Consider the following 13,852-nt stretch of genomic DNA (forward strand, 5'->3'; position numbering starts at 1 on the left):
ACTTCATAGAACACAGAATAGTATGATATAATCAGATATGGGGTGTGTTTCCACTTTTTAACAACTAGATTTTATTCATATTAACAGATATATTAAAAATCTTCTATAAAAATTCACACATTTTAAACGGGAGCAAAGTATGAAAGTTAAAGGTGTTACGTGATAACTCAATTATGAGGTAGAGAGAAGAGTGAACCACAGATATTCACCCTCAAAGCTCTTTATTCTTGGCCACCAGATGGCACAGTCGTTCCATATCAGCTGGTTGCTCTGAATACAGTAGAGGGGAAGGATGAGAGCAACAGTGCAACCAGCTGTCCCAAAGAATAGGATGTTCTTACGTTGGTTCTTTGTTAACCTTTGATTATTTTTTTCCCCAATATTTTATTGGGGAAGGGAACAGGACTTTATTGGGGAAGAGTGTGTGCTTCCAGGCCTTTTTTTCCCAAGTCAAGTTGTTGGCCTTTCAATCTTAGTTGTGGAGGGTGCCGTTCAGCTTCAAGTTGTTGTCCTTTCAGTCTTAGTTGTGGAGGGCGCAGCTCAGCTCCAGGTCCAGTTGCCGTTGCTAGTTGCAGGAGGCACAGCCCACCATCCCTTGCGGGAGTCGAACCGGCAACCTTGTGGTTGAGAGCCCACTGGCCCATGTGGGAATCGAACCAGCAGCCTTCAGAGTTAGGAGCATGGAGTTCTAACCGCCTGAGCCACTGGGCTGGCCCCTTTGATTATTTTTTTAAAATAAATTTTATTGGGGAATATTGGGGAACAGTGTGTTTCTCCAGGGCCCATCAGCTCCAAGTCATCGTCCTTCAGTCTAGTTGTGGAGGGCGCAGCTCAGCTCTAAGTCCAGTTGCTGTTTTCAGTCTCTAGTTGCAGGGGGCGCAGCCCACCATGCCATGCGGTAATTGAACTGACAACCTTGTTGCTGAGAGCTCAGGCTTTAACCAACTGAGCCATCCGGCCGCCCCAGATATCTGTTTTATATAGTAAAAGCAGGCCAGCAGTTTATACTTGCTTGTTCGAATTTCTAGTTCTTTTGAGCCTGGTTTCATGCTACTGTCAGATAAACCATGTAAATCTCTTGTAATTTTTGTGAGAAAGTTAACTTTTTGGATATAAGGATCAGTAAAATATTAGTAACATTAAAAAATCAAACATAAAACATTACTATACTGTGAAATATGAAGATATCCTTTGATTCTATTTACTAAATGATGCTACTGAAATTGCACTTTTAAAAATTCATTGACAGCTATTAAATAACGGATAGAAATAACTTATATATGACCAAAATGAAGGAATATCTATAGTAATATGAGAAACTGAACAAAGGTAGAGGAACTGATGCGTTATCTTTGGTTGCTTTGAAATGAAAATTTGTTTTCAGTTGTAATTAGTATACTTTGAGAATTTAAGAAACATTTCTCCCCACAGTTCACATATGCATTTGAAGAACATATATGTAATCCTAGAACCAGAGGAATTGAACTGTAATTGAGTTGTAATCTTTATATTACATGCTAATAGCTATGTGATGATGCTTGGTGTAGAGATGAAGGGAAAAACTAAAAATGGTAAATTATGGAATATCTTGGCACTTTGAGGAAATACATAATTTAAGTTATGTGTCACCTTAGGTCCTTTGTGGACTGATATACAGAGTGTACATAAATAAATAAATGTTCAGGTTATGGAGCTACAGGACAGAATGGACAAATAATAAATTTTTTATTGAGATGTAATTGACATACAAAGTTATATTAGTTTCAGGTGTACAACATAGTGATTTGATATCTGTACTAATATATATTGCAAAATGATCACCACACAGTCACCCTTTTTTTTTCTTGTGATGAGAACTTTTAAGACCTACTCTCAGCAACTTTCAGATGTGTAATACAGTACTATTAACTATCGTCACCATGCTGTACATTACATCCCCAGGACTTACTTATTTTATAACTGGAAGTTTATATCCTTGGAGCACTTTCACCCGTTTTGCCCACCTCCCATACCACTCGCTACCTCTGGCAACCACCAATCTGCTCTGTATCTATGAGTTGGTGTTTTCTTCTTCTGGTTGTTTTATGTGTTTTATTTTAAGATTCCACATGTAAGTGAAGGAATAAGTTTTGAGGACCAGAACAGTTCAGAGAATTTCGGCTGTGTGTTAAATATCAAAATCAGAGAAATCACTCTTTGGTAAATTATTTTTGCTCAGAGTCCAGGGGCATTGGGGTTCCCGTGGCCCCAAAGAACTGTTAGCCTAAAGCCTGCAGAAGATGTAAGAGGTATACATTTTACAACTGAAGAAAGTTTGAGGCATTTGTAGAACATATATCTGTCTACAGCCATTTTTAAAACTATACAGTTAACTTCCTGATATTTCTTGGAATTTTCACTGACTTGGGCGTTTTCTGATCTTTTTGAAACAGTGACCACATGGAAAATGTATATGGCTACTTAATGAAGTACACCAACCTTGTCACTGGGTGGCAGTACAGGTAAGTGTGATTATTCTGTCGTAGCACTCTCCTAAGAGGCAGAGGTGGGTGATAATTGTGTATTCTGATATTACTTCAGTATAAACAGGGCCAGGAAACCTTTTAGGGAAGAATTTACCATGTTTTGTAAAGTCTGATGACTTTCTTCTCTTTTTGAGAGGATGGGAGGAGTTGACATCTGTCCAAATGCAGCCTCCAAATGCCTCAGAATTTACTGCTGTTTTAGGATTAGAATCACTTGTTTAGCTGATTTGGGCTTATTCAATATTTGCAGTAGTTAGGTGGTTTGGAAGCAGCAAGCAGATTTGTGTTAGGTGCCTGTTTTGTACAGTGTTCTCAAAACTTCTCTGGGTTTAAATAACCAGCCCAAGGTCACTGGTCATTCAGTAAGTAGCAAAGCTAGCTGTCTTAAATACTTTGTAGAATTGGCAGTTGTGGAGCAGAGGGATTAAACTTTTATTAGGATAAAATATAACATATAATTTATTATTAGTGTACAGTTCAGTGACATCAAATGCATTCACATTGTTGTGCAACTATCACCAATATACATCTCCAGAACATTTTGTATCTTCTCAGACTGAGACTGAAGCCTCTGTACCCATTATAGAACACCTCTCCATCTCACCCTCCTCCAGTCCTTGGCAACCACTATTCTGCTTTCTGTATCTATGAATTTGACTACTCTAAACCTCATGTAAATGGAATCATACAATATTTGTTCTTTTGTGACTGGCTTATTTCACTTAGTATAATATATTCAAGGTTCATCCATATTGCAGCATGTGTCAGATTTTCCTTCCTTTTTAAGTCAAATAATATTCCATTGTATGTACATACCACATTGTATTTACCCATTTATTTGGACATTTGGATTGCTTTTACCTTTTGGCTATTGTGAATAATGCTGCTGTGAATATTGCTGTGCAAATATTTGTTGGAGTCTCGGCTTTCACTTCTTTGTGGATATACCCAGAAGTGGAATTGCTGGATCATATGCTAATTCTGTATTTAACTTTTGGTATCTCCATGCCATTTTCCATAGCGGCTGCACCATTTTACATTACCACCAACAGTGCACAAGAGTTCCAATTTCTCCACATCCTTACCAACACTTGTTATTTTCTATTTTGGCTTTTTAAAAAATTTTTTTATGATAGCCATCCTAATGGGTGAGAAGTGATCTCATTGTGGATTTTACGCTCTTTAAAAATGATAATACTAGAATTTGAACCCAAACAGTTTTGACTCCAAAGTCTGTGGTTTTACACTGTATCATACTGCTGATTCATTTGTCACTTGGAGAGGTCTGCTTTTGGCCAGTAGAATAACAGAAGCTGAATTTGCCTTCTTACCTTAAACAACTAGAAAAAGGGATACAATACATAAAAGAATGATTTCAGACATTTTAAGAATAGTGGAAGCACTGATGAAAATGTGATTGTTTAAAAGAGAAGGCAGTTTGGGCCGTGTTTATTTAGCTTGAAGTCACATGAGGGAATCTAAATAGGAATGACATGCAGGAAGCTGGAGGATATGAAAGTTCAAAGCTGGATGTGAAGAATTAGAAGGGAAGAGTTACTGTTGAAGTGAAAAGGGCAGATTCCCATCTTATATTTTTTTAAAAAAGCAGAGTCGAGGGAGGCTTTTTATTTTGTATTTTTCCACCTCCGTTTTTTGGTAATTTTTTGAAGGCTTACACATTCAAATGACATATAGAATATTTTAAAAAATTTTATGTCACTTTTCTCTTAGCATTATGTTTCATTCCCTTTCTTAAAGGAGAATAAGTTAACTTCCTCTCCCAACATTCAACAACTTTCATTCATATAATTTTATTGAATATTATTGAGAAAGTCTCAGAAGTAGAACAAAGTAACAAAGCTCCAAAACATACCAAATCACGTACAGTTTAGTATATGTTCAAGATGGCATTTCATGTCAATGACAACTTGAGAACATGAGAAGAATGGGCAGGTGTTTGTATTATTGTATGAGGGAGCCTGTCAAGAAGATTTATCGGCCACTGGTTGCCTGGGGAGTTAGCTAGCAGATCCAAGTAAACATTATAGAATAGACAGGGGCGTTGCCTCTGCCAGGGTAGTCCCTCCAGTGCTGTAAGAGGCCAGTTGTAGCAGTGCCAGAGAGCGTGGGGATGATGACAACTCATCCTTGTTTGCTACTGAGAACACAGAACCTATTACCAACTTGCCCCATCAGAGAGAGGACTCAGCTTATCAACTAGACTGTTGTAGGCCCACTTTAGAAAAAAACTTCCATCTTCCCTTTTCTGTCAACCTGGCTGGAGGTCTAGTGGTACAGCAGAAATACAGCTGGGTCTTCAGCATGGAATATGTAGATTGAATGATTCAGAGGGAACAGAAAGGTTAAGACCGTGTTAAAGGATCCTAGGCTTAGTGGCTCAGTTTCTTTGGCGTGCCTAACCACTTTTGTCCACGTGCTACAGGTAGAGCTTAACTAACAAAAGCACTGCACCTATGCCAGATATTCAAGACAGTTTCCCTGCAATCCATTTCTGTTTTGACTAAGAGCAACTTAGAGCAATTTAGAACTTGACTTACAGCAGCTTGGAGAAATCCAGCCTGGGCGTACTCTATAACTAACTACTTGCTCTGGAATGTAGTGCCTTAGGAAAGTACACGCAGCAAGATCCTCTCCTGAACCCACCTCCTTCTACTTTCAATTCTAATTCCTGGAGGTGAGATCACTTCCCATTTGGCTTAGAAGTCTGTACACCCTGAACATTAAAGCCCTAGGATGGTCGAAACAAAGCACATGGTTACCTTTTCCTTCCGAAATCTTCACTGACATTTATTTTTGTCCTAAGATATACTTCCGAGTCAGAATATTTTTTGGATTAAAGTTGCATTTGATGTACTTCACTTTAAATTGTGGGCTATTTGAAAGATCAGTCATTGCCCCAAACTGGCAATCTTTGTTATTTTGAAATTGCAAAAAGTGAACCATTATTTAATTGCCAATCTTAACAGCATTTTCTTTTAACAAGTTCGGTGAACTTTCTGCAGGTGAAGATTTGTAAAAAGCTAAATCTTAAGTTTCCCTGTCACACTTAACCTTTGTTTCTACATTTCCTTAGCTTATTGGTTAGGTCAATTTGCTAAAATTGCCTCAATCAAGAGTCTAGTATTCTTCTGGGCAAAATAGCTTTGTTAAATTTCCTCACTATGTAGGTTGTCTTTTTATCCCCAATCTACATATCTTGTAAAATATCTCTCCATAGAAGAGATGAAGGAAGAGCATTTGGGTTAATTCATGTATAATGAAAGACAACCCAAAGTGCCCCATTATTACCAGTAGGTCCATAGTGTTGCAAAGATAATCTGCTTTTCTGCAATGGGTTTGCCGCCAGAACACAGGTGTCATGAAAACCCCCACTAAATCGAAGCCAAAATGGGAAAGGAAAAGACTCATATCAATATCATTGTCATCGGACATGTAGCTTCTGGAAAGCCTAGCACTGCTGGTCATCTGATCTACAAATGTGGTGGGAGCGACAAAAGAACCATTGAAACATTTGAGAAGGAGGCTGCTGAGATGGGAAAGGGCTCCTTCAAGTCTGCCTGGGTTTTGGACAAACTGAAATCTGAACGTGAGCGTGAGATCACTACTGATATCTCCCTGTGGAAAGTCTAGACCAGCAAGTATTATGTGACCATCACTGATGCCCCAGGACACAGAGACTTTATCAAAAACACGATTCCAGGCACCTCAGGCCGACCGTGCTGTCCTGATTGTTGCTGCTGGGGCAGGAATGTGAAGCAGGTCTCTCCAGGAACGGGCAGACTCGTGACTGTGCCCTTCTGGCTTACACACTGGGCGTGAAACAACTAATTGTGGGTGTTAACAAAATGGATTCCACTGAGCTGCCTTATAGCCAGAAAAGATATGAGGAAATCGTTCAGGAAGTCAGCACCTACATTAAGAAAATTGGCTACAACCCTGACACAGTCACATTTGTGCCAGTTTCTGGTTGGAATGGTGACAACATGCGGGAGCCAAGTGCTAACATGCCTTGGTTCAAGGGATGGAAAGTCACCGTAAAGATGGCAGTGCCAGTGGAACCACGCTGCTCGAAGCTCTGGATTGCATCCTGCCACCAACTCATCCAACTGACAAGCCTTTGGGTCTGCCCCTCCAGGATGTCTACAGAATTGGTGGTATCGGTTAGTCCCTGCGGGCCAAGTGGAGACTCGTGTTCTTAAACCCAGCATGGGGGTCACTTGGCTCGTCAGTGTTAACAACTGAAGTAAAGTCTGTTGAAATGCACCATGAAGCTTTGAGTGACGCTCTTCCTGGGGACAAGGTGGGCTTCATTGTCAGGAGTGTATCTGTCAAAGATGTTCGTTGTAGCAATGTGGCTGGTGACAGCAAAAATGAACCACCAATAGAAGCAGCTCGCTTCACAGCTCAGGTGCTTATCCTGAACCATCCAGGCCAAATCAGTGCCGGAAACGCACCTGTGCTGGATGGTCACACAGCTCACATGCTTGCAAATTTGCGGAGCTGAAGGAGAAGATTGATCGTTGTTCAGGGAAAAAGCTGGAAGATGGACCGAAGTTTTTGAAATCTGGTGATGCTGTCATTTTTGACACGGTTCCTGGCAAGCCCATGTGTGTTGAGAGCTTCTCTGACTGTCCTCCTCTGGGCTGTTCGTGACATGAGACAGACAGTTGCTGTGGGTGTCATCAAAGCAGTGGACAAGAAGGCAGCTGGAGCTGGCAAGGCTACCAAGTCTGCCCAGAAAGCTCAGAAGGCTAAGTGAATATTACCCCCAATACCTGCCACCCCAGTCTTAATCAGTGGTGGAAGGACGGTCTCAGAACTGTGTGTCTCGGTTAACTCTTTGGCCACTTAAGGTTAATAGTAAAAGACTGGTTAATAATTACAATGCATCGTAAAAGCTTCAGAAGGAAAGGAGAATGTTTTGTGGACCATTTGTTTTTTTGTGTGGCAGTTTGTAAGTTACTAGTTTGTAAAATCAGTGCTTTTTAAAAGAAGCAACTTGACCAAAACAATCTGTCACAGAATTTTGAGACCCATTAAAACAAAGTTTAGTGAGGAGGGAAAAAAAAAGGATTATTAATGGTTCATTTTTTTATTGAGGTATAATTGATATATAACATATTAGTTTCAGGTATATAACCTAGTGATTCTATATTTGTATATGCAGGCATACCTCATTTTATTGCTCTTTGATTTATTGCACTTCACAGATACTGTGTTTTTTTACAAATTGAAGATATGTGGCAACTGTGCAGAGCAAGTATATCAGTGCCATTTTTCCAACAGCATTCCTCACTTTGCGTGTCTGTGTCACATTTTGGTAATTCTTGCAATATTTCCCACTTTTGTGTTATCATATTTGTTATGGTAATTGATGATCAGTAATCTTTGATGATTTGACTTTTGCAGTTTGGCAGGAGGTTGTGCCACGAACCACACCTATATAAGATGGCAAAATTAATCCATAAATGTTGTATGTGTGCTGACTGCTTCACCAACTGGACATTCCCCTGTCTCTGTCTCTCCTTCCTCCGGCCTCCCTATTCCCTGCGACACAACAATATTGAAATCAGGCCAATTAATAACCCTACAGTGGCCTCTAAGTGTTCAAGTGAAATGAAGAGTTGCACATCTCTCACTTTAAATCAAAAGCTAGAATTGATAAAGCTTGGTGAGGAACGCATGTCAAAAGCCAAAATGGACCAAAAGATAGGCTTTTTGCGCCAAATAGCTACCAGGTTGTAAAGGAAAAGTTCTTGAAGGAAATTGTAGGTGTTACTCTGAACACACGAATGATAAGAAAGCGAAACAGCCTCATTGCTGACATGGAGAAAGTTTTATTGGCCTGGATAGAAGATCAAACGAACCACAGCATTCCCTTAAGCCAAAGCCTAATCCAAAGCAAGACCCTTACTCTCTTCAATCCTGTGAAGGCTGAGAGAGGTGAGGAAGCTACAGAAGAAAAGTCTGAAGCCAGGAGAGGTTTAAGGAAGGACTCCGTCTCCATAATATAAAAGTGCAGGAGAACCACCAAGTACTGATGGAGAAGCTGCAGCAAGTTCTCCAGAGGATCTGGGAAGATAAATAATGAAGGGGGCTTGTAATGATGAGCGGGGAAAAGAAGGGGGGGAGGGGAATACACACTAGAATGGGGCTAATTGATTTATTTATTTAATATCTAATCAGTTTATTTAGCAAAAGACAAAGGCAATTAATAGAATATGCTAATGTCAGAAAGTAAAGGTGGTTAAGACTAAACTATATACATTGATAACAATGTCATGTCAAAGGCGTACACATACATATAAGTTTAAGAGATCCCAACATATGTTTAGTATTGATCAAAAATCACTGGGCTAAATACACAAATACATTAGTAAGGAGTATCCAAAAGCAGGAATAAGCTATATATGATAGTAACTATTACAGTAGATGCCAAAAGGTCACCAAACTGGGGGACAACAGCACTGGAAAAGTCATAAATCAAAACTTTGGCAGGTCTGTATCTGAGAGAAATTCAGGTGTCTCCCACCCCGCTGCTTGCTAGTTCCCAAGAATGTTGCTGCTGTTGTCTTTGTTGTTGTTAGAAGTCAAGATGTCTTCTGACGCTGTAAGCTGCAAGCTGCGTACAAGTTTTCTAGATGGTAACAAATTCTCAAGAAGCCTAACCGTGGGGGACAACACTGGAGAGGCCAGGAACCAGCCAGCCCTCACCAGGTTCGCGGCTGGAAGTCAGGACGTCCCCTGGTGGTGTAAGCTATATGTTGCTGGAAGTCTTCAAAAATGTGAGAATGATGAAAAATCACCAATGACAAATGACCAAATGACGAAATAATAATTATTACACTGCCAGCTGAGGTCTGTCTTATGTATTTTCTCAGATGTACCTTAGAGCCAAGTTTCTTGTTCCTGCCTCCCCCTCTGGGAATGGCCAGTTCTGGGAGGGTCCAGCAGTCAGTGATAAAAAAAGAAAATATATTACTTATCTGGCCAAAGGGCTAGTTATACGGACAAGCAATATCTACTGTTCTTGCTTGGGACCATCAGCCCAAGGTCTTCCAAAGCCTGGCAACGTGCCTGTCATGTCGTCTTGGTGTAACTTAGCTACTTCTTCACTTCATCTGCTGATGTGGGCAAAACAGACAGAACAAAGAGGGAATTCTCTCAATCCCTGATCAAGAATTTCTTTAACCCTAAGCTAACTATCACGTCACAGCACAGACAGAACAGCAAACATCATCTCATATCTCCCCTACTCGAGTGAATGAGACCAAACAGAAAAACAACCTCATCTCGTGCCTCCCTGCTCGGGAGAACGAGACCCAGAAAGCAACATCTCATATCTCCTCTGCTCGGTAGAATGAGACCAAAGGGGGAGTTTACCCAACCCTTGATTACAGCACAGAAATCACCTCACATGCAGAAACAGATAAAAGCCAATAGACAAAAGCTCACATCAATCAATGAAGGCAACTTTTCCTCAACATCTACCCTACAGGGCTACACTAAACAACAGATTTTCAATGTAGACACAGCAGCCTTATATTGGAAGAAGGTGCCATCAAGGACTTTCCAGCAAGAGAGAAGTCAGTGCCTGGCTTCAAAGCTTCCAAGGACAGGCTGATTCTCTTATTAGGGGCTAATGCAGCTGGTGACTTTAAGTGGAAGCCAGTGCCTCATTTACCAGTCCACAAATCCTAGGGCCCTTAAGAATTTTGCTAAATCCACTCTGCTTGTGCTCTGTAACTGGAACAACAAAGCCTGGATGACAGCACATCTGTTGACAACATGATTTACTGAATACTTTAAACCCACTGTTGAGACTTACTGCTAAGAAAAAAAGATGCCTTTCAAAATATTACTGCTCATTGACAAAGTACCTGGTCACTCAAGAATTCTGATGGGGATATACAATAAGATTCATGTTGCTGGGGCTGGCCCGGTGGCTCAGGAGGTTGGAGCTCTGTGCTCCTAACTCCGAAGGCTGCCGGTTCGATTCCCACATGGGCCATTGGGCTCTCAACTACAAGGTTGCTGGTTCAATTTCTCAACTTCTGCAAGGGATGGTGGGCAGCGCCCCCTGCAACTAAAAGATTGAACATGGCACCTTGAGCTGAGCTGCCGCTGAGCTCCCGGATGGCTCAGTTGTTTGGAGTGCATCCTCTCAACCACAAGGTTGCCGGTTCGACTCCCGCAAGGGATGGTGGGCTGCGCCCCCCTGCAACTAAGACTGAAAGGACAGCAACTTGAAGCTGAACGGCACCCTCCACAGCTAAGATTGAAAGGACAACAACTTGACTTGGGAAAAAAGTCCTGGAAGTACATACTGTTCCCCAATAAAGTCCTGTTCCTCTTCCCCAATAAAATCTTTTTTAGAAAAAATTAATGTTGCTTTCATGCCTACTAATACAACATCCATTCTGCAGCCCATGGATCAAGGAGTGATTTCAACTTTTAAGTCTTGCCATGTTTCCCCAAAAATAAGACCTAGCCAGACAATCAGCTCTAATGCGTCTTTTGGAGCAAAAATTAATAAAAATTAACATAAGACCCGGTCTTATTTTACTATAAGACCAGGTATAATGTAATGTAATATAATACAATACAATATAATACCGGGTCTTATGAGATACTATATTAATTTTTGCTACAAAAGATGCATTAGAGCTGGTTGTCTGGCTAGGTCTTATTTTCAGGGAAACACAGTATTATTTCAGAAAAACATTTTGTAAGGTAATAGCTGCCACGGATACTGATCCCTTTGATAGATCTGGGCAGAGTCAGTTTCTGGAAAGGATTCATCGTTCTAGATGCCATTTAGAATATTCGTAATTTGTGGAAAGAGGTAAAAATATCAACATTAAATAGGAATTTGAAAGAAGTTGATTCCAACCCTCATGGATGACTGAGCAGTTCAAGACTTCAGTGGAGGAGATAACTGCAGATGTGATGGGAATAGCAAGAGAACTAGACCTAGAAATGGAACCTGAAGATGTGACTGACTTGCTGCAATCTCATGATAAAACTTCAGCAGGTGAGGAATTGCTTCTTATGGATGAGCAATGAAAGCGGTTTCTTGATTTGGAATATACCCCTGGTGAAGATGCTATGAACATTGTTGAAATGACAACAAAGGATTTAGAATATTACATAAACTTAGTTGATAAAGCAGCGGCAAGTTTTGAGAGGACTAACTCCAATTTTGAAAGAAGTTCTACTGTGGGCAAAATGCTATCAAATAGCATTGCATCCTACAGAGAAATTGTTCACTAAAGGAAGAGTCAATCCATGCAGTGGACTTCATCGTCTTATTTTAAGGAATTGCCAGAGCCAGCCAGAGTGGAATTGCCACTCCAGCGACCACCATCCTGCTCACCCAGCAGCCATCAACACTGAGGCAAGACCCTCCACCAGCAAAAGGAGTATGACTTTCTGAAGGCTGAGATGGTGGTTAGCAATAAAAAATTTTTTCAAAAATTAAAGTTTATTAGGGTGACCATATTGGTTAGTAAAGTTGCATAGGTTTCAGGTGTACAATTCTGTAATACATCATCTATATATCACATTGTGTGTTCACCGCCCAGAGTCAGTTCTCCTCCCATCACGACGTATTTGAAGGTTTTTTTTTAATTGAGGGTATGTACATTGCTTTTTTAGACATGATGCTATTGCACACTTAATAGACTACAATATAGAGTAAACATAACTTATATGCACTGGGAAACGGAAACTATTCATATGACTCGCTTTATTGCACTGTTTGCTGTATTGTGGTCGTCTGGAGCCAAACCTGCAGTATCTCGGAGATATTCTTGTATTGGGATTTGATCACCACAATAAGTCTAGTTAACATCTGTCACCATGTATAGTTACAAATTTTTTTTTTCTTGTGATGAGAACTTCTAAGATCTATTGTCTTAGCAACTTTCAAATATGCAGTTCAGTATTAACTGTAGTCACCATGCTGTACGGTTATTGGCTCATTTCTATCATTTTACCAGCCCCTCCTCAGCAATACTTTCTGTATATCTAGGTGAGTGCCTCCCATGTTGTAAATCTGTGGTAATCCTTTTGGGGTAAGAAATATGTGTTCACAGGAAACTTGAGATTTCCAAACATACTGTATTCTAAATTTTCTTTGAATTGACTACTTTTAAGAGAAGAAACTAGTCATTTTCCTTTGTCTGTTTGAAATAAATTGTACTTACTGCTTAGAGCAGGGGGAAGTGACTTCTTTCCTTTTTTCCTTTCATGTTTCTTGGCTTCGTTAAGAAAGAATGCACACGCCCTAGGATTCAGTTTGCCCACTTTAAGTGCACAACTCAATGGTTTTTAGTATGCTGAAGAGATTGCTTTCTTGTCTTTGTCCATTTGGGCTGCTATAGCAAAATACAGATTGGGTGGCTTATAAAGAACAAATGTATTCCTCACAGTTCTGGAGGTTGGAAGTCCAAGATCAGGGTGCCAGCGTGGTGAGGTGAGGGCCCTCTTCCTATGGCAGACTTCTCGCATTCTCACGTGGCAGTACAGCAAGGGAGCATTCTTGAGTCTTTGATAAAGGCTGATCTCATTCAGGAGGGTTCCACCCTCATGACCTAATCACTCCCAAGAGGACCGGTCTCTTAATACCATTACCTTAGGGATTAGGATTTCATCATACGAATTTGAGGGGACACACTCAGACCATAGCAGATTCATATGTGTATTTTACTAAGGACAGGTCATATGTTTTAGAAATTTAAGATGTTGTCAGTGACCATCATGTGTTAATTCAAGTAATCCCTTCAGATCTTTGGGAAAATAAAGATAACCCTATTAAAACTGGGCAAAACTTAATGGACTTCCAACCTCTAAGAACTACAGATGGTCAGTAAAACACATGAAAAAGCGTTTAACTCCTGTAGTAATTAATGATGTGGAAGTTTTAAAACTCTTAAAAATATTAAAATTAGTTTACATTTTTATCAAAATATGGGAACATAATTTTTAAAATCAGAAGCATGCTAAAAGATGACAAGAAAAACAATAGTCCTTTGCATTTTTCTTTTCCATCTCCCTTCTTAGGCAACCACTTTCAACACCTTTTGCTTGGTTCTCATTGGTTGTTGTTTTCTTTTTTTCCTTTCCCTAAATAAAAGGCTGATTCCATTCTCTCCCAGTTTGATATGGTTGCCATATTGCTTAAGATACTATCTAATAGGACCTTAAACTGGATCAAATTGTCTGGTGTTACAGAACACACAAATATGTCGTATGCTAAACTGTTCCAAACCCAAACATAAATTTTTGAAATTGAATCTTTCTAT

At 40.0% G+C, this 13,852-nt stretch overlaps 1 protein-coding gene and 1 pseudogene across 3 annotated transcripts in view; both read left to right on the top strand.

The window, feature by feature from the left end:
- OSBPL11 (oxysterol binding protein like 11) overlaps positions 1–13,852 on the top strand; it is an 81,960-nt gene that overhangs the window by 19,536 nt on the left and 48,572 nt on the right. For all 3 annotated transcript variants that reach the window (XM_019723661.3, XM_019723662.3, XM_074330551.2), the window contains exon 2: positions 2,433–2,501. In XM_019723661.3, coding sequence (XP_019579220.2) covers positions 2,433–2,501 — 69 coding nt within the window. The remainder of the gene's footprint in view (positions 1–2,432; positions 2,502–13,852) is intronic.
- On the top strand, positions 5,693–7,569 carry LOC148754800 (elongation factor 1-alpha 1 pseudogene; annotated as a pseudogene).

The sequence above is a fragment of the Rhinolophus sinicus genome, chromosome 17 (assembly GCF_057876585.1).
Source record: "Rhinolophus sinicus isolate RSI-liver-muscle chromosome 17, RSI-T2T, whole genome shotgun sequence".
NCBI lineage: Eukaryota > Metazoa > Chordata > Mammalia > Chiroptera > Rhinolophidae > Rhinolophus > Rhinolophus sinicus.